At 34.5% G+C, this 24,806-nt stretch overlaps 1 protein-coding gene across 1 annotated transcript in view; it reads left to right on the top strand.

Moving 5' to 3' along the window:
* The first annotated feature begins 781 nt into the window (after positions 1–781).
* Positions 782–24,806, top strand: part of RAB18 (RAB18, member RAS oncogene family) — a 43,892-nt gene continuing 19,867 nt past the window's right edge. The window contains exons 1-3 of the mRNA XM_003771850.4: positions 782–1,025; positions 8,005–8,060; positions 24,489–24,550. Of these exons, the coding sequence (XP_003771898.1) occupies positions 958–1,025; positions 8,005–8,060; positions 24,489–24,550 (186 nt within the window). The 5' untranslated portion in view covers positions 782–957. The remainder of the gene's footprint in view (positions 1,026–8,004; positions 8,061–24,488; positions 24,551–24,806) is intronic.

Genomic DNA, 24,806 nt, shown 5'->3' with positions numbered 1-24,806 from the left:
CAGATCTCCAGCTAAAAGAGACCACTTAAGTTCGAGCTGAGCAGGGAGTGGTCCTGGGCCCATCTTAATGAAACCACTTAGCTGCTCCTAAGGGCGGGTCCCAGTCTGGAGAGTTTCAGGGCTCACCCCAAAAGTCAAGAACAGTTTCGAGGAGGACGGTTTCAGGGTTCCCCCATCATAGACACAGGCGCACACACATATAAAATTCGCTTCGGACACTATTATTAATAATATTATTAATTCTTTATTTTAATTGATTAATTTTAAATTAATTAATTATTAATAAAAATATTAATAAAACAAGTTGGGAAATAGAGCCTGAGTTTTACATGTTTTTGTAGCTTTTCCCCAGAATCTTGCAGGTAAAAATAATCTGATTTTTGCCGCGCTTTAAGGTTTGTAAAGAATAGGTTTCTAGGTTAATATTTTTTCAACATATTGAATATTATTCAATATTAATTACTGAATTTTTGAATTGTTAATATATTGAAAAAGGGGCCGCCACGTGGGATGAAACAAATGAGCATCTTCATCTCTGGGTTACGTCATCTAGAAGCTAGAGACTTCCTCCTCACGTTAGGGGAGGTGGTGGAGAAAAAGGGGGCGGGGAGAGAGCAGGTATATGGGCGGAGCTATCTGCCGGGCAAAGGTCAAAGCAAACCACTCCGGCTTCCCTTTGGGAATGCGCTTGCGTAAGAGAGACAGCACGACAGCCGGAAGACGTAGAGCCTTTTGAGTTGCGCAGGCGCAGAATTGTATCTGGGCGGGGGAGGGTAGAGGCGACTTTTGGGAGCTTCACCCGTAACCCAAATAGACCCGGTTAAAAAAAAAAAAAAAAAAAACCGGCAGCGGCGGCCGGCGGTGACTCGCGCATGCGCAGGCCACTCCCCCTCAGAGAAGGGGAGAGCGCCGGAGTGAGGCGGCCAGCTGGCTCAGGAGCTGCGAGCGGGGGCCAGGATGGATGAGGACGTACTGACCACCCTGAAGATCCTAATCATTGGGGAGAGCGGGGTGGGCAAATCCAGGTGAGGGGTTCGCGGGGAGTGCGTCCGGCTGGTCTGTCCCTCTCCCCTTCGCCTGCTCTGTCTTGACGGGGGACGGGGTACAGGGAACGGTAAACGGCGGCAGAGGCCGGCCCGGGCCTGGGTCCGGGCCCAGGGCTGGGCCTGGGCCTGCACTTGCGCCGGGCCGCTAGCTTGCCCCCCTCTCCCCCTCGGGGGGCTTATGTCCTGGCTGCCCCACCCCCACCGGGCCCGGGCCTGCCTGGCCCAGCTGGGCTCCCCCCCAGAGAGCCTTGCGCGGGGTGGGGGTGGGGACCCCCAGCCCTCTGGAAAACAAGCCGAAGGCGTGGCCCGGTGTCATCTGCTCCGGGGAAGGCCGGGCCTAGGCCGAGGCTGGGAAGGAAGCTTCTGGCCCTGGCCCCCTTCCTTCCCGGTGTCGGGACCTGGGAGCCTCCAAAATCGGCGGTCACTCGGCTAACCGGCGCTGGCCGCCGCTGGAGTGTGGGGAGGGGCTGAGGAGCAGCGCTCCCGGGCCGGAGTGCCAGCTCGTTAGGCAGGAGACTCGTCTCGTCCGGCAGCCATTCCGAGCTGGGAGCTTCTTGTTCTTGTCTCCCTCGTGAATAATGCTGACTGTCGGTGGGGCGAGGAGAGGCTGCGCCTTGCCTTCGGAGCCTCCCTCTGATGTGGGTCTAGGTGGATGGGGCAGGAATGTTGTAGTGATTACTGTCGTTCCCTTCGGAGCAAAGTTCCGATGAAGTCATCGCTGGGTCACTTGATCATGAGTAAGGTTACCTACCTATGGGCAGCCTGGATGTTTAGACAAGGCTAAAGTTTCAGGCGCTCTCTGCCTGCTCTTGTTAAAACTGTATACCGATTTTTCTTAATGGTAAGGTTTTATTTAGTCAGAATGAGTGATCTTTGATTCCTTGAAGCTTGTTTGCATTCTCCTGAAAGTTACATTTTGAAATCCAGTTTAGTGAGTTGGGGAAAATATCCCACATTTCTGGGGCCTGAAAATTTATGGACTGCTATAGTATATTGGTTTTTTAAATTTAACATTTACTTACATTAATGATCTACTTAATATAATGTATATATGTATATAATGTATACATATATACATTATATAACGTATACGTTATATAATGTATATTTACGTGTGCTTATATGATAGAATATATATAGTTATAAATGCTCTATATAATATATATATAATATGATTAAATTTAGTACGTTTTTATTTTCTTGTCCATTATCACTCCAAATTTAGTAAATGTTAAAAGTACTCATGAGAACTTTTTAACTCTAGTCCTTGATTACTGTCTTTTCAAGAGACCATCTGATTCTCAAATGATAAGGCAACTGAGATGATAATTTATATTGCAGCGCCTAAAGATTTGTAAAACACTTGCTGTATGGTGGGTGGTGGTAGTTCCAATTTTCCTGTGAGCAAACTCGAGTCTATAAAGAATATAGGTAATAAGTATCAGAGCTAGGATTCCATTTCAGCTCCTCTTGTCTACAATCCATTCCCCTTTTCAGTGCCTCCAGATGCCTCACTAATGTACTGTAATGGAAGCTCAGGAATTTTAAAGCAAGTAATATCAGCTAAGTTTGTCATATATGGCAACCTGAACCAACTATACCAATAATTTCTCTATTGAAATGAAGTTACTGTTGAATCAAAAGGAGGTGATGATTTCTAACCTTCTTACTACTTTAAATCCTGTCAGTTTTATGAGTTGTGTTGAGAAATTCCTGAGTGACACAGCTTTTTAAAACTATTAATCAGTGGATCTGATTTCTAATTTTTTTTGAGGTAGTGTTGAATGATCATTAGACTAGAGAGATCAAGAAATCTAAGTGTTCCAGTTCCAGTCCTGATTGGTATTATCTCGGACAGTTCACTTTTAACTATGCTGGGCCTCAGTTTCTTCATCTGTGAAATGAAGCAGAATCAGATGATTTCTAACAACCCTTCAAAATCATAATCATCTATTATGGTGGGTCAGCCTATTCCCTCTTTTCTTCTGTCTGTCATCTTTATTACTAATATTAAAAATCTCATGTAGGATGAGGAAAATGTAGCTTAACAGTAGTTGATATGGAAACAATACAAGAGCTTTAGTTGACTGGAAACTTAGTGGGAGTCCATGGTAAAAAAAAAAAAAAAAAATCCAGCTTTATTGAGCATTGTGTACATTTCTGGATAAAACTTTAAGAAGGGGTTGGGGAGGTGACCAAGATGATGAAGGGATGAGGAACTGGATCACAGAGATCACAGGGACTAGGATTATCTAATTTAAAGGTATTGTAATATTATCCCCAACTCAGTCCTGAATAGGTATCAGCTATGTCTAAAACATTTATTAAGAACCTATTATGTTGGTCATGTATACTTATTGTGTATCTAATTTATATTTTATTATATTTAACATCTACTGGTCATCCTGCCATCTGGGGGAGGCGGTGGGGGGGTAAGAGGTGAAAAATTAGAACAAGAGGTTTGGCAATTGTTAATGCTGTAAAGTTACCCATGCATATAACCTGTAAATAAAAGGCTATTAAATAAATAAATAAATAATAATAATAATAATAAAAAAAAAAACCTATTATGTGCAGAGTCATACATTGTAGGATAAGATCAACAATAGTCACTGGCATGGTGCTTTATATTTTATGTTATTATATATATTATATTATTACATAAAATATATTAAATATATTTGAAAAGGGAAAGATGCTTAATTTTCAAGTATTTGAAGGGCCTTAAAGGGACTAGATTTTGTGTTTGCTACCATTAAAAAAGTTTCAGCTCAGTATGAATTCCAGTTGAAAGTAGAACAGGTTCTTCTTTGAGGTAGTGATGTGGTTGGAGTTCCACCTGTTGGATAGTTCCTTGTATGAGAGGAAAGGCTTCCATTAGTTGGGACCTCCAAAGCTTCTTTCCAAACCAAGTCTAAAGACTAAACAAATAAAAATATTTATAATAAGCATGATGTGCTTATTAGAGATTAAATCTCCATTGAGAGGCTGCCATTTCCCAAATCTCGCTATTTGCAAGTTTCTACCTGTTATATAGTGTTTTTGAACAATATTTGTGCTTTTGCTGAGAGCATGTTACATATTTTAACTTCCCAAGATATCTTACTGAAAATCTGTTGCTTCTAGATATAGCATACCTTAAGGAATCTCATTTTACTCCTTACAATCACCTCTACCTCCCCCAAACTCAATAATCCATTAAAAAACTTCATTTCTTTTTTCCTCTAGAAAATTTAATTTGAAGAGTAAATGAGAGAATTTGACTTACTCAAAAGCAATTTAAAAGCAGTTCATAATTCGGTTTATTTTATTCAAGAAATGTTTGCTGTTTCCCATGTTTAACAGAGTATAAATTTCTTAATAGAGTTTTGTTTCAGAATGTGGAGGAGTTTTGGATAGTAAGTAGGTAGAAAAGGCAATGTGATATAGTACAGAGCCTTTAAAACTGGTTTGCAGTACTACCATATGGGTTTGTGTAACTGAATGTTGGGTCACAAAATTAAAATTTATTATCAATAAATGTTTGATTTGCATACGTATTCTATATGCCAAAATTTCTCAGATAAAAAGGGGTTGTAATCAAGAAATCATAGTGCATAGTAGAGAGTAGGCTGGATGTACGAGTTAGAATCAGGAGTTAAAGATTGTTAAGCTTTCAAAATGAGACATGAACTGCCTTTTTTTGGTAGGGGGGTGGGGGGGGTAATTGTTTGTTTTCTGGTTGCATTTTAGGTGAAGAATTGTCTTCCTTCTCTCCCAACCCAACATTAGAGAAGGCCAATATTTGATATAAATATATAAATGTGGAACCATAAAATACTTCCATAAAAGAAATGTGATTCAGTACATAGAACTGAAATATATGCAGCTTAAGGACTAAAATGCCATCCCCTAAGAAACTGCTAGTGACTTCTAAGGTTATTATATATAGCTTTGATTTCCCAAAACTCCCTGTTCATATCATACTTTGAGCATTTTATCAATTGGGAGATCATTCATTTTCTTATAAATTTGACTCGGTTCATATGTATTTGAGATATGAAGCTTTTATCTGAAAAATTGGCTATAAAATTCCCCCATCCCTGGCCGTTTTCTTGTTTTTCAGTACTGTTGGAGTCTGTAACCCTATTCAGGGTTTCTTGGAAAAAGATACTGGAGTGTTTTGCTATTTCCTTCCACTTATTTTACAGATGAGGAAAATGAGGCAAACAGGGTTAAGTATCTTGCCCATGATCATAGATCTATACTACCTAGTTGCCCAGCTCTATTTTCTGCTTTTCTCCTAATCTTGGACCACCTTTAAAGACAGTAACACAAGTTGAAAGAAAACATGAGTGACTTGGTATTTAAAATTGTATTAAAATGTCCAAATTGTTTCAGTGTTTTATGCAAAGTTTCTCTTTGCCTTAATCATGTTAACTTGTACTGGATATTCATAATCTAATAGTAAAAAGTATTAACTTAGTACAGAAAACTTGCAATAATTTTTTTAAAGTTGAGTTAATCTTTTAAAATATTTTAATTGCTCTTATATTTTTTAATAGCAACTTTATTTCTCAGTATATTCCTCTCCTACACAGAAACAAACCTTATAACAAGGTCAAGCTTGTTCATAATAATTATACAGTGATCAGTTTTTTTTTTAATGGTTGTTCTTTTTTCCACTTAAGTTATAGTCATATATCTATATGTTATGTTCTAGGTCTTTTTACTCACTTTCTATGTCTTCTCATTCTTCTCTGTATTCATCATATTCTTTATTTCTTATGACATAGTCTCTTTAATTCACAAATTCATTTAGCTATTCCCCCAGTTAATGGGATTCTGTTTTGTTTAGAGTTCTTTTCTATTATAAAAAGTGTTGGCATGGAATATTTGGATAATAGTAGACCTTACTGTCTTTGACCTTCTTAGTCTTTATGCCTAGTGTATGGGCTTTTAAGGATAAAGGGATAAAGGATAAAATCACTTTCTTTACATGAGTACGAATTTCTTAATAGTGGTTGTACCAATAACGTTGGAGTAGTGTGCTAATCTTTCTGTAACCTTTCCAACATTGCCTGTTCTCATCTTTTGTCATCTTTGACAATTTGCTGGATATGAAGCAAAAAAACGAGTTATTTTGATGTGCTTTTTTATTAGTGATTTAGAGAAATTATTTATTTCTCTGCCAAGTGGAAGTGACACATCAAAGCTTTTTCTTTATTTTATTGAAAACCTGCAATTTAGTAACCTTGTGGCCTGGGCAAGCCTCCAGAGGGTTTCATCTGTAAAATGGGATTAAATTGTTTAGATTACTTGATTCTCCCCACATTTTCTTTGTAATCAAATAAGAGAATATATATAAAGATATATAAATCTAAAGTATACCATTTAAATGTATGAATATAATGCCTCTACTTTGTGCAATGCTGGGTGCTAAGCAGTTGGGTTACAAAACTTTACTAGCCAAAAGAGTATTACATTTTTAGGGGTGAGTTGGGGGTAATACACCTGTGAACCCAAGGAAATAAGGGTTAATTTGAAAAAGAGAACTCACAATTGGGAAAGCTTTTACAGAGGAGATACAATCTTGCTGGCTCTTGAAGGAATATAGAGTAGAAATATATATAGTAGAAATAATAAATAAAATAATAAATAAATAATAAATAAATAAATAATAAATAAAATAAAATAATATATAGTAGAAAGGAGAAGATGGAATGGAAGGTTGAAAAGATACCAGTCAAATCTATTTGTGAATCTGTGAAGGAGAATAATGGCCAGGAAGGTAGATTGGAGCCAAGGGTTGAAGGACCTTGAAAACCAACTGAGTTGTTTGTGGTTTATCATAGAGGTAATAGAAAATCTGTTAGCCTGGTACAGTAGAGGAAGAATAGCTTTGAATAATAGAAAGGGTTCTGGGTCTGGAGTCAGAATATTTTGAGTTCATATCCCACCTTTGATGCTTACTACTCAGTGATCTTGAATAAGTTCCTTGAGCCTCAGTTTGTCTGTGATGGTCTCTGACGTCCCCACCACCCCTAAGAATGTGACCCTAAATGTAGGATTTAGGGTCTACAGTTAGAGTTGTGATCATTCAGGTGAGAAGAGATGAGAGTATAATTAGGTTTGGGAGACATTAAACCACCTCATTCACTTTATTTTATAGAGAGGAAACTGAGGCCTGGTTGGCATTCTGTGAGGGAAGAACAGATGTATGCAAGATAATTCGTGTAGATAGAATTGACAAGCCTTGGCAACTATAAGGGAAAGGAGAAGTATATTATCAAGAATGATGGCAAATAGAAAAGAAGACTGCAAATGTAGCCCCACAAACTGGACTTTGATTCCTAGCAAAATCTTTGAGTGTATTACTTGTTCTTGATCTTACACCTTACCAATATTTCCTTATGATTCTTGTTCCCAAGCCATCCCTTATTAGTAATTCCAATTGCCTTTCAGAATATTTACACACATTCAGAAGCTCTATAGTGTGTCAGTTTGCTTGTCTTCCTACAACTGAATTTCCTCTAACATTAACTATTTCCATCTTTTGTTATCTTTGCCAGTTTTGGCAAAACTTTTACCTCAGACTTGTACAAAGAAGACAGGTGAAGAGGTAGAGAAATTTTGACTTGTGGAATAAAGATTGTGAAGGAGGTAAAGATGGATGTAATAAAATTTCCCCAAAATGACACATTGGCAAAATTGTATGGTTAAGGTATACTTTTGCTGTAGGTAGAGAATTTTCATTTTCAAGTTATTAGAATTTCCCAGCATGACTTTCTGAATATTCCTATAGCATCCTCTTTTTACTTCCCTTCTCACTTTATGCCTGAGGTTATGCCATCATTGCAAATCAGCTGTCATTTTCTTTTTATATATTGTTGCAAATTTCAAGAGCCATTAATAAACTTTTTATCAATGTGTTTGAAAGAAATATTTCTAAACTTAATTTTTTTAACATCTCTTGCAGCCTTCTGTTGAGATTCACAGATGATACCTTTGATCCAGAGCTTGCAGCAACAATTGGTAAGCTATATTAAAAGGAAATGGTAGTATTAATAAAAGGTAAGACTTTGTATTTGTGACTCCCTCAATCAAGTGGACTGATAGAAGTTCATATGTATTGTCAAATATTTTTTGATAGAAGCTAAAAGTAAATGCTTTGAGTATGATTTGTATAGTGAGTGGACCAATATCTTTTTTTTTTTTTTTTTTAAATAAAAAAGCTTTTTATTTTTCAAAATATATGCATGGATAATTCTTTAGCATTAGCCTTTGCAAAACCTTGTGTTCCAATTTTTCCCTTCCTTCCCCCATCCCCTCCCCTAGATGGCAAGTAGCCCAATATATGTTAAACATGGTAGAAATGTTAAATCCAATATATGCATAGGTATTTATACAATTAGTTTGCTGCACAAGAAAAACCAAATCAAACCAGAAAAAAAGAGAAAATAAAATGCAAGCAAACAACGAAAAAAGTGAAAATTCTGTATTGTGAATTACACTCAGTTTCCACAGTCCTTTCTTTGGGTGTAGATGGCTCTCTTCATCAAAAGACCATTGGAACTGTGGACCAATATCTTGATGCAGCATATTATGATGGGAACAGTGTTGGACCGAGTTCTAGTCCCAGCTTTGCCACTAACTATGCTTGTGACATTAGTAAGTCAGAGTTATTGGATCTGTCTTTCCTAGAATGTGAGGATTTTAGATTACATGGCCACTATTAAAATTCATATAGACTACACATCAAATGATATAGTCCTTTGATTTTAAGTAGCATTTGTAATTGCCTCTCAGTTGCATAAATGGAGAACAATATTGAAGATGTCAAACATCTGGTAGTTCAGAAGACATTTGTTGGACTTTGGGTTATATTATAGCATTTTTCTTGCTGTTTTAAAGTTACTTTTTTAAAGTGCTATTTTATATTATAGCATTTTTCTTGCTATTTTAAAGTCACTTTTAAATTAATTAAAATTAATTTGATAAGACCATGATGAAAACTTTGGTTTTTTGTTTTTTTTTAACTTAAAGTATAAAACTAGGAAAGGCTGTCTAGAGATGTGCTATATGTTAGAATGATAAATCAACTTAGAATTTAAAATTTGCTGACAATAATCAAAAGTTAATTATATTTACTAAACACAAATCCACCGAATTTTTAAGAATGATTGATCTATATTCAAAAATAGAAATTATCTTTAGTTGCCTAGATTTATTTTAACCTTTAGCAGATTATAAAAAGACTGTATATTAACAAAAAAATAAACATGTAGATCTTGACTAGTTGGGAGATCATATATATATTTTGGCAAGAAATAAAGCTAAGACATACATAATTTATTCCTTGGGTCCTGAACTCATGAAAACAGAGCTATTCTTACAATCATTAGTTCTTGGATTACTTTTAGGGACTATAATAAGCATTATGTTGCTACCCAGAAATTGAAAACATTTTATATCCTAAAACACTTTAATTGCTTTCACTCTCATTTGACATCTGAAAACAACATTTACAAAATAGTGAAGTACTTGACTAAACATTGCTATGACCCTTAGTACTACTTTGGATCTATTAAATTCCTGGTTTCTATGTAGTGATATCTTTTTTCCTTACTGGCACAAAACTATTTTTGGATGACTATTTTTAACAGTGTAGGCATGTGAACAAAAAGGAGAAAGTAGCTTGCTTTTAGCTGTTTTGTGCTAAGGCTATAGAATAATAGCTAGAATGTTTCTGCTACTTGTGGGATATGGCAGAAACCCCTTCTTAGGCAATTTATCTACCAGGAGCTATTTTTGGAAGAGAGCATGAGCAACTGTGGGAGTTAGTATAGGTTTCCTATAGGAAGTAGCACTTAAGCTTTGAGAGAGGTTATGATTTTTAAGAAGAGTTAATGAAGGGGATATGTGTTTTAGGTTTGGGGAATGAAAGGCATCAGATGGGAGATAGAAGTACTTGTAAGGAGAGTGTGAGCAGGCTGGTTTGGCCGGACGGTAGTGTCCACAAGAAAGTAATTGGTGCTCATCGAGCCTGGAAGGGCAGATGGGAGCTCAGATTGTAAAAGGCTTTAAATATGAAAAGAGGAAACTTAAAGGGAGTCCTAGAAGCAAGAAAGTATGAGCAGTAATATGGTCAAGTTTGTATTTTAGGAGTTTCCATTTGATAGATTGAGTAGAGAAGGGAAAAGATAGGCCAGTTATTTAGTTGTTCAAATAGTTTTGTCCAGGTGAGAGGTGATGAGAGCCTGCACTAGAAAGTATCATTTCTTATAGGAAAAGAGAACAGGTGTGAGCTCTGTTGTATAAATACAAACAATATTTGGCAAGTAATTGGGTGGGAAGGAAGAGGGAAGACTGCGATTGATTCCAAGGTTATGAGCCTGGTTATTGGTAGTCTCAATAGAAATAAATGAGGAAGAAGGAAGTTTTGAGGAGAAGATGAGATAATGAATTCAATTTTTTTGTTGTTCAGTTGTTTTAGGTTGTGTCCAACTCTATAGTGACCCCATTTGGATTTGCCTTTTTCTTCTCCAGCTCAATTTACATACAGATGAGGAACTGAGACAAACAGGATAAAGTGACTCATGCAGAGTCACACAGCTAGTAAGTGTCTCAGGCCATTTGGTACAGTGAAGGCTTCTGAACTTTTGGTTAAAGATATCCAACAGTTGTAATAAACGACTAGAATTTTGGAGTTAGACTGCATATGCAAATATCTAAAAATCCTTTTCATTGTAGCGAAAAATATGACATGTTTCTCAAAATAGAATATTAACAATAATCACAGAAGTACCATTTTTGAGCCATAAGCTGAATTCTGCTGTTTTATTAAGAGTTACTGGGTCTGATCAAGTATTCACTGGCAGTGATCGTGTGTGTGTGTGTGAATGATCTTAAAGTTAATAAATTATAGAGAGTTTTTCCAAAAAGATTGGGGCCATCAAGAACAAAAGCCACCAAAATCATTTTCCTAAAGTGAAGATTTGACCATGTCATCTCTGCTCAGTAAACTTGGGGTTCCCTGTTAATCTTTAGAGTCATATATTTAATTGCTGTTTTTCATTTAAAGTTCTTCAGTCTGGTCATTATTTTCTTTCTTGTTAAATATTTCTTCTTTCTACATTCTATAGGCTAGTCCTACTAACCAGCTTGCTCTTCTCCACAGAATACACAACATTCCATCTTCTTCTACCTTCATGTTTTTTTCACTGTCCAAAGAATGCCATGCCTGGAATACTCCTTACCTCAGTTTCTTGGATTCCTTGGTTTCCTTTAAAATTCAGCTCAAACTGACCCATGAAACTTTTCTTGATTCCTGTTAGTGCTTTTCCTCCATACTCCTTGCATTCATTTTACATAAATTCTTTTATACTTAAATGTTTTTTTCCCTCAGTAGAATGTCAGTCACTTGAGGGAAGGAACTGCTTTACTTACTGTCATTCAGCATTTGTCACTGTATCTGGTACACGTTGCTGCTTTATAAATCTTGGTTAATTGATTGGCTTAGAAGACATTAATCATCTGACCATAGGGTTATTTTTTCAACTTTATGAAAGCATTGAAACTCACATGTATTGAGGGAAATCCTTGATGAAGATATGAGATGAGAATAGACTTCCCAAGAAATTTACTTTTTAAAAATTGCAATGTTGTATTTTTCACTTTTTCCAGTGAATTCTGCTCTCCAGATTCAACTTCCCCTGTAACAAAGACAGTATTGTGATCAGATTTGAAAAGTGTATACATAGTATTGATAGGAATCTTAGTAACCTCTCTGCTGTGAGAAAGGAAGTGTGTTCCATTATCTATTTTCTGGATTGTAGCTAGTTTTTCAATGACTCGTCTTTCTTTTCATTATATTTGCACTTACATGGGTATAATCATTGTGAATATTTTGGATTTGCTTATTGACTTTATTGAACTGCTCATCTATGTATCTTCCCATGTTCTCTGAATTTCGTTTGTCATTTCTTATTGCATGACAATATTTGATTACATTCTTATATCATAGTTCTTTTATAACTCAAATGATGATCATACAAGTCAGCAAAATCTTTTGGTTTATTTCAATTGTTGTTTTTGTTATTGTCTTTGACTTTCTTGGGACATTGCCCAAGTATGGGATTACTGATTCAAAGACTGGATGAAATGATTTTCTTGCCTAATTTCAAATCTTTTCCAGCAGATTTGCCTCTCTGTCATCCCTAGTAGCATACTAATTAATCTTTAGGTTCTCTGTTTATTGACTGCTTCCATACTTGAAAACTTGTCTTGTTTTTTATTCTTTTTTTTCTTTCTTAAATAACAACAAAAAAATTTGCTTCATTTTCAAGCCTTGCCTTGACTTCATGGTTAGTGTCTAAACTTAAAATTTTCAACTCTCCTTTCTCTCCTCTGCAAACAAATTTATTAAATTGAAACTACTTTGTCTGTAATTATCATTGATTTCTTAATAATAAATCTAAGGGCCTTTTCTTAGTTCTCATTCTTGACTTTTGCATTCTTTGACATTGTCATTCTCATGATCCACTTTGGGAGTCTGGTGATGCTTATGGAACTCTTCTCTAATTTTTTAATCGAATAAAATAAAAAAGCCAGTTATATAAAAATAAGCCTAGAGTCAGGAAAACTCATGTATGATTTAGTGGAAGATCTAATACAATAATTTTGAAAAAGTATGAGCATAAATGATAATGGTAATGTAATATGAACATGTGATTTACTGGTGACAGAGTCAAGGTATTGTTACTAACACTACTTTGGTTTGTTGCCAAACCAGTACAAATGCTGTTTTGGTTTGTTTTCACTTGGTGAGAATAAAGATTTTTTTTTCTATCCCAAGTTAACAACCCTTCTGAAATCTATTCCCAGCTTAAAAACCACTGCTCTCTTCTCTCACTTGGTGTTGTCTTCAGATCCCATATGTTTAATTATCTATGCAAATATATTTACTGCCCTACTCATTCTTGGACTCTAATAGTAAGTATATCACAAACTACTTCTTAGAATTTTGCACTAGATATTCCTGAGGGGGGTGGGGGGAAGATATAGTGTGGGAAATATCCCATAAAGCCTGAGTACCAAATACTGTCCTGGAGCATTTTTTTCTAAGTCCTAATGATAACTACCCCCCAAAAAACCCCAAGGTGCGTGCATGTGCGCGCACAAGCAGGCGCGCGCGCGCACACACACACACACACACAATCTACATTATTTTAAACATGAGATCATTTAAATGGTTTTAATTTAAAAACCATTTTTAGCTTAAGGACCTACAAAAACTTGATTCTTGCAGCATAGACTTCTCAAACTCACCATGTCCAAAACAGAGACTTCATTATCTTTTTTTCTAAGTCTCTTTTTATGAACTTTGCTTTTATTGTAGAGGACAATTCCATCCTTGGTCATCAGGATCAGTCTCCACCTTAGAGCTGCCCTTGACTTCAGTCACTTTACCCCACACATCTTCTCCTTTATTTGGTTTTTAATGCTCCTCACAACCTGGCTCCTTCCAGTCTTTACAATCTTCTTTATTCCCTTCAGTGTACTCTAGAATCCAGGAACACTGTTTCTCCTTGCTGCTCTTTCTTGCAAGTAACACTTCATCTCAATTCCATGCCTTTTCATTGATTGTTCCCCATACTTTAAATATTCTCTCTTCCTTTCTATTTTATGGCCACCCAAGCTTCTTTCAAGTCTCAGCTGAAATCTTACCTTTAGCAAGATCTTCCACCAATTCTCTCTCCATCATCTCTAATAATGAGGTATAGTGCTGGCCTGCTAGCAAGTCACTATATAATGCTTGTTGATAAACTTGTTTCTGTTTACGTTATTATAATCATATATCATTATTTTCCTTGTTCTGTGTATTTTCATATAAATCTTCCCCATGTGTCTCTATATCCTTCTTATTTAACCTTTCTTTTACAGTTCAATGATATGCCATTGGGGTGGCTAGGTGGCATAGGAGATAGGAGTGCTGGGCCTGGAGTTAGGGAGACTCGTCTTGCTGAATTCAGATATGATCTCAGACACATTCTAGCTGTGTGACTCTAGGAAGTCACTCAACTCTGTTTTTCCTCAGTTTCCTCATCTGTAAAAAGAGTTGGAGAAGGAAATGGCAAATCAGTTCAGTCAGTATCTTTGCCAAGAAAACCTCAGTGGACTCATGAAGAGTTGTAAACTACTAAACAACAATGACAATTGGCATGCTATGGTTTGTTTAGTATTTCCCTAATTGATGGGCATTTATTTTGCTTCTAGTTCTTTGATACCACAAAAGGCGGTACTATATAAATATTTGGGTGTTATTTAGGACCTTTCTGTTCATGTAACAAGTGTACTCCCATTTCCCTGGAGGAGCATCTTGTCCCTTGCTATTTTTTGCTTTTCACAAGCAGCTATGGATGGTTATATTTTTTTGCCACCCTATTCCTTTTTTCCCTTCTTACTCTGTTTCCCTACCTTCACCTCTCACTGAATTTGCTTAGTTAGTTTTGGCTTTTTTGACTTTCATTTGAGCTTAAAAAAAAAAATTGTAGAAGTCATCCAGTGATTTTGACTGAGATTGATTGATATCTTTCCAGGAAAGTACACCTCATAGTTTGGGAAATTCTTCATTTCCTTATGAAAATTTTCCTTAAAAAAGTATCTATCTTTCCTCCTTAACATTTTTTGTTTCTAAAATTTCTATTTTATTCACATCTTTTATTTTTACACCATCTTAATTTCCAAATATATTGTTTCTCCTGTGTCTCACCCATCTAATCATCCCTTAAACAAAGATTAATAAATTAGGGGAAAAGAGCATTCAGCAAAATTAAGCAATACACTCATTGTCTGGTAAAAATGTCACATTCCACATTGCTAGCCCACTATCTCTGCAAAGGTAAAATGGATTCATTTTCTCTCCGTAGGGACAATTTCTTCAATAAAATTACACAGCATTAAATTTCATTTCTGTTGTGTTTTACATTGTTGTATATATTTTCTGCCATCTTTACTTTTTGCAACATTTTGTTGCATGTTGTAAAATGGATAAAATGTTTGAGAGTCTAAAGCTTATTAGATTTATTTTTGTGATAGTGTGAGTTATAGCATAATTCAGCTGTATTTGTATATCTAAAAGTGTGTTAAATAATAATTGTACCATTACCTCTGTTGTATTCTAAAATTGGAACACAGGGTTTTGCAAGGGTTAATGTTGAAAAATTATCCATGCATATTTTTTCTTTTTTTTATTAAACCTTTTTATTTTCAAAACATGTGCATAGATAATTTTCAATATTGACCCTTGTGTGTGTATGTGTGTGTGTGTGTGTATATATATATATATATATATATATATATATATATATACACACACATACAATATAGCCTTGTGTTCCAAGTTTTCCCCTCCTTCCCCCACTCCCTCTCCTAGATGGCAAGCAATACAAAATATATTATACATGTTAAAATATATATTAAATCCAATATATGTAAGAAAAATCAGATTGAAAAGGAAAGAAAATGAGTAAGAAAACAATTCAAGCGAACAACATCAAAAAGGAGTGAGAATGTTATGTTGTGGTCCACATTCAGTTCCCACAGTCCTCTCTCTGGGTTTTAGATGGCCCTCTTCATCACAAGGTCATTGAAAGTGGCCTCAATCATCTCATTGTTGGAAAGAGTCAAGTTTATCGGAATTATTGTTCTTATTATATTGTTGTATACAATGATCTTTTGGTTCTGTTCATTTCACTTGGCATCAGTTCATTTAAGTCTGTCCAGGCCTTTCTAAAATCATCTTTATGCATATCTTTTGGAAATTAAAAAGCTTTAATAAAAAAAAAAAAATCTGTGCCTTATCTGTAAAATGAAGAATAAAAAATAGCATCTATTTCCCAGGATTGTTGTGAAGACCAAATATATCAACAAATAATAAAGCTTTTTAAAAACTTTAATGCTCTAAATAAATGCTGCCTGTAATTAACATTTCTTCCTGCTTATTGATTATCTTTTCCTTTAAATATGTAGATGCTATGCCACTTAATACAGATATGTAAATTGATATTGATTTATTATCTAAAGGGTGATTTAGAGTTCTTTTGTTACTTATTTAAATAAATCTATTTATTTATTGTAGCCTAGAGAAGCATAGTAACTTGCTCAAATCATAATAGATTTTGCTCCAGCCCCTCTTTTTATCTGATTTCATCAGCTTAAGTAGGTTTCTTATTAATTACATGTTGTGTTTTCTATTATCTAATCCATTCTTCTATCTTACTGTGTTTTATGGATTAATTCATCCTTATTCATGTTCTAGTTAGGGTTGTGAATTCTGTATATTCTTCTATCCTGCCCTTTTCTTTTTTTAAAAAAATAAGCGTGGTCCTCTATTTTTCCAATGCTGGAAAATGCAGGTGCTACTGCTTCTCTCATTACTGATATATTTTCCAGAATGGTGTTGTCCTGCTTCTTGAGGCTTACCACATTTGTGCCAAACTTAGTGTGCACATTTGTTCAGCTTAGTCCCCTGCAGATCAGAATTTCTTAGTTTAAGAGATTTGTCAACCATAACCTCCTCAATATTTGAAAATTACAGATAGGTGTATATCACTGTATCCAGACTGTCCTTTTCTATTTTTCCCTCTTTTTGCTCTCCACTCCAACTTTACAAAGACAAAAAGGACTGTGAAGAAATAGGGATGTGTGTGTGTGTGTGTGTGTGTGTGTGTGTGTGTGTGTGTGTGTTTGTGAGGGGGGAGGTCTATGTTTGTTGTTTTGTACTTCAAAGATAGTTAACCTTTGGTTTCTTCATGAGAAATACTTGGAAGTTCTCTTATTAAAGTATTTTATCTATAAAATTATAAGTTATTGGTTAAAAGTTTTTATCTTTTTCCTGCTGGAATATCATATTCTAAGGGAGGGTCTGTGTTTGTTGTTTTGTACTTCGAAGATAGTTAGTTACCTTTGGTTTCTTCATGAGAAATACTTGGAAGTTCTCTTATTAAAGTATTTTATCTATAAAATTATAAGTTATTGGTTAAAAGTTTTTATCTTTTTCCTGCTGGAATATCATATTCTAAGCTCTTCTCTGCTTTCAAGTGGTAGTTTCCAGGGTTTTTGTGATCCTGTTTCTGGTTTCTTTGTATTTGAACTCTTTTTTTTTTTTCCCGTTTCTTTTTTAACCTGGAAGTTGTGGATTTTGGATTTGATGATAACTGAAATTCTGTCTTTCTTGATCTGTTTGTTTTTTCCAGTTGATTTGAATAGTATATAGTTTAGAAAAAGTTTCTTTTTTCCAGAATTTTTTCTAGTATTGTTTTATGAAGTAATTGGTCTTTTTTTGTCTAGTCTAATTTTCATGGAAATTGTTGAGTAAAGTTTTATATTTTCTGTATTAACTTGACTATTCTTATTTCAGTTTGTTCTTTTAATTCTCATATTTCCTTTCTGATTCTTTCCTCTAGAACTCTAATTTAGTTTATGATAATTTTCAAACTCTTGTTTCATTTCTTCCAAAATATATCTGTGATTTTTCTGTGAATATCTTTGAGTCTTTGCTTTTGATGACAAGTCTTCTAGATTTTTTTCTTGTATCCCTGGCTTTATAATTCTTTTATCATTGATATTCTGTTTACTCATTTAATTTTTGAATTTGAACTTTGTGTAAAGGTCAGACTCCACAATTATGGGAGGAATGATGATCTGTGTACTTAGTATTTGGTAATGGATGTTGGCTTTCTAATAAGAGCTGCACTAGTTCTCCTGTGTAAACCAGTCTGGAGAAGAGATTGGTTTGTGTTCTCTTAACAGGTCTGTGTGGGACAGTCTGATAGAAGATGTGCCCTGACTGTTGCCATGTCTGCTTCGTCTGATTTGCAGTCAGAAAGTACACCTTCCTCCTCCAAGATACCGTGGCTTCTAGGACTCTGGTTCACATACTAGAAGACTTCTGTGGAAAAAAAAAGCTTCAAGCTTTTTTGCTTGGACCCCTTTTTCCATAGTGCCTGCAGATTTCTGTCTTTTCTATGGCCCTAAACTGGCATAGTATATATATATATATATAAGCTCATGCAATTTTTCCTTGGAGTTTTGAGGGAAAAAAATAATTTCCAGTTCTTTTGCATTTTTAAAAAAATCCTTGCTGGAATATTTGTGAAAGCTGGAATTTTCTGCTTCTTGCATGGCCATTTGCATTTCCAAATATACCTCTTTTATACAGAGAACCATCTTTTATAACCACCACCACCACCCCCCCCAAAAAAAAAAAAACAGTTTAGCAAAACTGCCAAACATATCCATTATATCCTACCATATATATAATATTCCATGCTCGTATATCTTCTTACCTTTGCAGTGAAAGGAAGAAGGTACATTTTCTTAACTCTTCTCTAGGGTTAAACTTGGGTTAATTACGCAGCATTCAGGTGTTTGGTAGGTTATTCTTTCGCCATACACATTTTTTTCTCAATTCTTGTAACAATAATAGGATTTATATGTGCTTTACATATGTTTCCTCAGTTAATTCTCTCTCTCTTTTTTTTAATTATTATAATTTTTTATTGATAGAACCCATGCCAGGGTAATTTTTTACAACATTATCCCTTTCACTCACTTCTGTTCCGATTTTTCCCCTCCCTTCCTCCACCCCCTCCCCCAGATGGCAAGCAGTCCTATGCGTGTTAAATAGGTCGCAGTATATCCTAGATACAATATATGTGTGCAGAACCGAACAGTTCTTTTGTTGCCCAGGGAGAATTGGATTCAGAAGGTAGAGATAACCCGGGGAGAAAAACAAAAATGCAAACAGTTTACATTCATTTCCCAGGGTTCTTTGCGTGTAGCTGCTTCTGTCCATCATTGATCAGTTGAAACTGAGTTAGATATTCTCTTGTCGAAGAAATACACTTCCATCAGAATACATCCTCATACAATATCGTTGTTAAGGTATATAATGATCAGAAGTAGGTTTATCAAGACAATTTGAGTGACTTGCCCAGTGCCACACTTCATAAGTTTCTGAGATGCAGTATCTCCATCTGTTTAATGCACTGCAACATCTAACTACACCATTGGGCTTCTCATGCTTCTTTGAATTTTTTTATATTCACCATTTCTTATGATAAAGTAACATTTTATGTATATCTGCCTCATTTGATAAGCATTTCCTTTTTTCCAGTTCTTTGACTTTACAAAAGTGCTGCTGTTAGAGTTTTTGTCTGTCTTAAGTATGTATGCTTAGTCAAAGAATCTCTGGATCAGTTTATCAGTTTTTTACTTCATTGGTTTTCATTTGCATTTTCTTATTCGTGATTTGGTTGTTATATTACAGTTTTTAAAGAACTATTTTTACATTTTTTTCAACAACATCCATTGGAAAATAGATCTTGATCTTACATAATTGTCATAATTTCTTAAGACAATTCATATATTTTAGATATCAGTCTTATCAGAAATGTGAGGTAAATGCCACCTTTCCTCCCCATTTCCCTCTTATCTTTCATGAAAAATTTCTGTTTCACATAATTGAAATTACATAATTTACATACACTACAAAATTACATAATTTTCATAATCTCTATTCTTTGGTTATTAAATTAATTTGGAAAATAAGTTTAGTTTGGGATTGCCTATCATTTATTTTGTTTTTGATAGTACTTGGGGAATCAGAGGTCGTTTATACAGAAATTTGTACTGGTTGCTAATTTTCTTTTGACTTAACACTGCTTCTTTATTATTAGTGTTGGATCTTTGGAAGACTATGCAAAATTGATGCTTTGTTCTACTCTTAGAATTAGTGGCATCTTTCCAGAAGCTTTTTAAGGTGGTCAGGGATCAGCTATGAATGAACCAAAAAATCTTCTTAATTTTTTGCTGTATTTAGTAGAGTTGGTCTTATTTTAAGAACGCTGTCTATTTGCAAATATTTCAGGACAGTGATTATTTGTTGAAGTCTCATTTAATATATTTAAATAATTCTACAACCTAATATATTTAAATAATTCTACAACCTGTGATTTCCTTTATATGGGTATTTCCTTCCAGTGATGCAAATGCATCACTTCTGACTTAGAAGATCTTCAGAAGTAATTGTGTGAATGAAAAATTCATTACCACTCTGGTGATGGATCTCTTTTTATGTTATGATTCTGAGATGGTAGATATAAAGTCATTGTATTCAAACCTTTTTCGACTTGTCAGAACTCATTGAGGTGGGTTTTTTTTGGGGGGGGGGGAGCATAATGAATCTGGGATCATTATTTTCACATGATTAGGCATCCAAATATAATTTAGTAAAGGAGTTTGTATAATAGCCTTTTTTCTTAAATAACAGAAAAAATTTAATAATGATGAAATGTTAAAAAGGTATATAGATGATAGGTAAGTTTAAATAAATGAGATTACTTATCCAAAATCCTTTGTATTATCTACCATAACTTTCCAAGGCTTTTTCCTCAGTCTTATTGATAACCATGGAACTACTACTACTTTTATTTAATGTAGTGTTAAAACTCTTTACATGTCTTTTTTTTTGTTTGTTTGTTTGTTTTTTTGTTTTGCTGAGGCAGTTGAGATCAGGTGACAGACAGCTAGGAAGTATTAAGTGTCCAGATCAGATTTGAACTTGGGTCCTCCTGACTTAAGTGCTGGTTCTTTTAGCCACTGTATGAACTAACTGCCCCTCCTTAAATATCTTGAAATTCCGAGAGAGCTTTGAGGCAGTAGGAAATATATAATATAAAAACAAAATACATATTAGTCACATCTTTGTTTTCTTTATCTCTGCAGTTTTATTCGTTCCATTCATCAGCTTATTGTCTTCTATGTTCTTTGTTTAAGGCCTTTTAATTTTTAGATGTTTCTTTTTTTTGCTTAAAATATTTTTCAGAATTAGCATTTATAGCATATGAATATATGTCTATTTAACTTCGTTATTCTAAGTTTGAATTTGTGAAAGATTAACACTGGCGGTAATTAATAGTGGTGAAGAGTACACTTTCTGATTTGGTAATAGATTCTCTTGCTACCTCTACTACTTACTCCCTGTTTGTTTTGAGGCAAGCCAATTGACTTATATAAATCTGATAACTAGACTCTTAAGTCACTCAACTCACTTGTCTTCAGTTTTCCTAAATGTGAAATGAGCAGGTCACTAAGATTTTTGTTAGATAGTGTAGTGAATGAAAGTGCTGGACTTAAGAGTCAAGATTATTTGAGCAAGTACTGCCTCAGAAGCTTCCTAAGAGCACCAAACTTAATTGAGTTATGAAAATCAAATGAGATAATATATACAAAGTGCTTTTCATATATTAATTGCAGTGCTGTGTAAAATCAAGCCAATTCTCATTGACTGGCCACCAGTAGGTCCTAGGCCAAGCCCCATTTGGTCATTGTTTGAGTCTTGATTGGCTCAGATTGAATGTAAATAGCAGTCACTTCTGCTTTGTGGAGAAACCCTGAGGGCCTTCCCCTCCCAGATTTATTTATTTAGATTTTAATTTTTTAGGGGATGAGAGGATTAGGAGGTAAGAGATTCTTTTTTTTTTTTTTTTTTTTGACAAAACATGCATGGGTAATTTTTCAACATTGACCTTTGCAAAAACTTCTGTTCCAGCTTTTCCTCTCCTTGCCTCTACTACTTCCCCTACATGGCAGTCCCATACATGTTAAATATTTAAAGTATATGTTAAATACAATATATGTATACATATTTATCCAGTTGTCTATTTAGAAAGAAGGTAAAAATAACCTGGGAAGAAAAACAAAAATGCAAGCAAACAGTAACAGAGAGAGTGTAAATAACTATGTTGTGGTCCACACTCATTTCCCAGTATTGAAACAAGAGATTCTTTACCTCAATTGCTACCTAGCCTTAATCACTGAATGGTTGTGACCTCAATCAAATCGAGATCTGTTCAAGACTTTAAAAAAACCAAGAGCTCCCATTTCATCCAGGGCCATCTCCAGTCACCCAGATGGCTTTGGAGGGGAAAGTGAGGCAGGTGATGTTGTACAGCTCTCTTTCACTTAAATCCAATTCACTTGCAAGTCACAGCATCACCTCCCAGATGTCATGGTTAAATATTTTGATTTATTCAGGAAAACATTAAATTGACAATATTTTTCTAATTTGCTATATTAAGCCTATTTTATTTTTTGGAGTTTTTATCTATTTTATTGTTAACTTGTTGAAGACTTTGATTTGGTTATTTGTTGGTGGAAAAAAAAATTGAAATATGGACACCTGGAGGACTGAATGATCTGCTTCATTGATTCTTTAAGTAATATACTCTTAAGCTATTGAATACTTGGTCCTACTAGTCAAGTAATTCATAATCTTTGTCACCCAAATCGGTCATGTGGAAGAAAGCTTGGCATAAATTTTTTTTTTTTTTTTTTTTTGCTAATACCTAATTTGTATTCATGAATGTTCCACCAGAAGCTAACCTTTTCCTGATCATCCTGAAGTTTTATTTCCATACTACTGACAGGTGCTCTGTAAGCATACATTTTTTTTTAGTTGAGCTTGTTCTAAATGGATTGTGACAAACTAATAAGATTTTTTTAAAGTTTTCTTTCCAAACTTTGTGTGCTAATGTTTTCCCTCTGGTCACTGGGATAAGCTACATGCATTTTTGATATTCATGAAAGAGGTTTGGGCACTTACCATTCATTTGAGCCAGATGGCATATTTCAGCCTCTTTTCCTGGAAAGGGAGAAATTGTTGAACAGCTATAGCAAAACCTTATGTGACTGCTTGTGTAAATAATTCTGAGAAAAGCTTTTCATAAAATTTTGTGATCCTGATAGGCTCTAAGATTCTTAGGAATTTGAATACAAAATTGTTAACTCTTCTCTATTCATCTAATAATTTAAATTATAAATCAAGTGATTTTTTAATAATAAAAGAATATAATGTGGTTCTGTCAAGTTTTTGTTTTGCTCAAAAATAGATTAGGGCAAAAGAGAGCCTGGATAGTTAAAAAAATGAGTTGATACAATTTAAATAGGAATTTTTAATGTGTTACAAAAGTTGCATTTCAAACCTTAGTTGACTTTTGGCTGGAATGAGAAGCAGTCTGGGAATGGAATATCAGTTTTTAAAAGTCTCTCTGATCTAAAGAACAGCTCTCAAACTTCTCCCTTATAATGTCATGGCAATCCATTATATGGATTCAGTCTTTTGTAGTACAAGTTAAGTTGGGAAGCAGAGGGAGGTAGGGTGAAGGCAGATATCAAATCAAAGGGGAATTTTAAAAAAGGCTTAAGTTCAATAAACTTTTGACTTCTCAATTCTATATGATAGCAAAAAAACCAAAAGCTCCTGTACTGTCTATACAAATAAAAAAAAACCATATAAAAGCCTCTTTGAATATACCGTAATCATAGATTTAGAACTAAAAGGAACTTTTACAGGACATCTTTTTCAACCTTCTCATTTTACAAATGAGGAAACCAAGACGCAGAGAAGGTAAGTGATAGTAGTGCCTGAGATCATTCATCTGGGAAGTATTAGTGGTGCCACTGGATTCTAGCCCATCTCCTCTTATTTTTAGTATTGTGTTGGCAAACTTGAACAAAGTGAAGATAAATATGTATAAAGAATAGAATATTATATAGTACACATTTTAAAAAATATAATAAATCCAGAATATTTATCCCAAACTTGTCTTTTGTGTCACAGTTTTACTTAGACCTTGTTTTCTTTTGTGCAGCTATTTTTTTTTTTTTTTTTGGCTTCTTTTTTTTTCTCCTCCAGATTTCATATTTTTATTCTGAATTTAAGGAACAACAGTAAACAGGATGTTTCCATATATCTGTAGAATTGGGGGAAAAAAGGATTATATATAAAATCATGAATATCTTTTTTTTTAATTGCTTTAAAAGAAAAGTATATAATAAGTTCAACATGTTTCAAAGTTGTCTAGCTAAACTGTTTCCTTCTGAGTTTTTATTTTCTTTGGTATTTAAAAAAACACTTAATGGTCATTGTCCCTTACCCATGCCCCATATTGGACGTTATCAATAGGTTTCTCTATCCCCAGTAAAAGGAGAAAATAGTCCTTGTGATAAATTAGTTATGCAAAAAAATTGACACATTTATCATATTCAGAAATATGAGTCATCTGAACCATGAGTCCATAACTCTTTTGTAGGAAGTTGGGTGGTAGGTTTCATCAAGATGACTGGACATTGCATTTTTTTTTTTTCTTTTTCCTCTTACAATGTTGTTACTGTATAAATTATTTTCCTGTCTGTGCTCAGTTTTCTCTGCATCAAGCCAAGCTCCCTTTGCTTTATGTCTAACATTCTTTCTACTATCATATCATACTCCCTTCCTTATCTCTATTTTGTACATTTGGGCATAAAACTTGGGGCATTGTTTTATATCTTTGTCTACGTAGTCTATTTTAAAATTGATGAGCCACTGTAAACTTAATTAAATGTTGTCTTTTCCAGGTGTTGACTTCAAGGTGAAGACTATATCAGTTGATGGAAATAAAGCTAAGCTTGCAATATGGGTAAGTGCATACTTAATAAAAATTCTGTTTGTAAAGTATAAATTTTTGGGAATCTATTAAGATATATATAGTTTTCTAAAAGATATATTTTAATTAGCTCCCATATATTGTGATAATCTATTACCCGTTTTAAAAATAATAAATAGTAAATCTCAATGTTATTATGACCTTTGTCAGAACTCTGGGTAAGGATAGAATTAGAAATGTAAAAGAAATCAAAACATTTTCAACTTGAAGTGACTCAGATATTGAAAAG

The sequence above is a fragment of the Sarcophilus harrisii genome, chromosome 5, assembly GCF_902635505.1.
Source record: "Sarcophilus harrisii chromosome 5, mSarHar1.11, whole genome shotgun sequence".
Lineage (NCBI taxonomy): Eukaryota > Metazoa > Chordata > Mammalia > Dasyuromorphia > Dasyuridae > Sarcophilus > Sarcophilus harrisii.
Note: the sequence above shows the minus strand (reverse complement) of the source record. Positions and strands in the feature narration are given on the sequence as shown.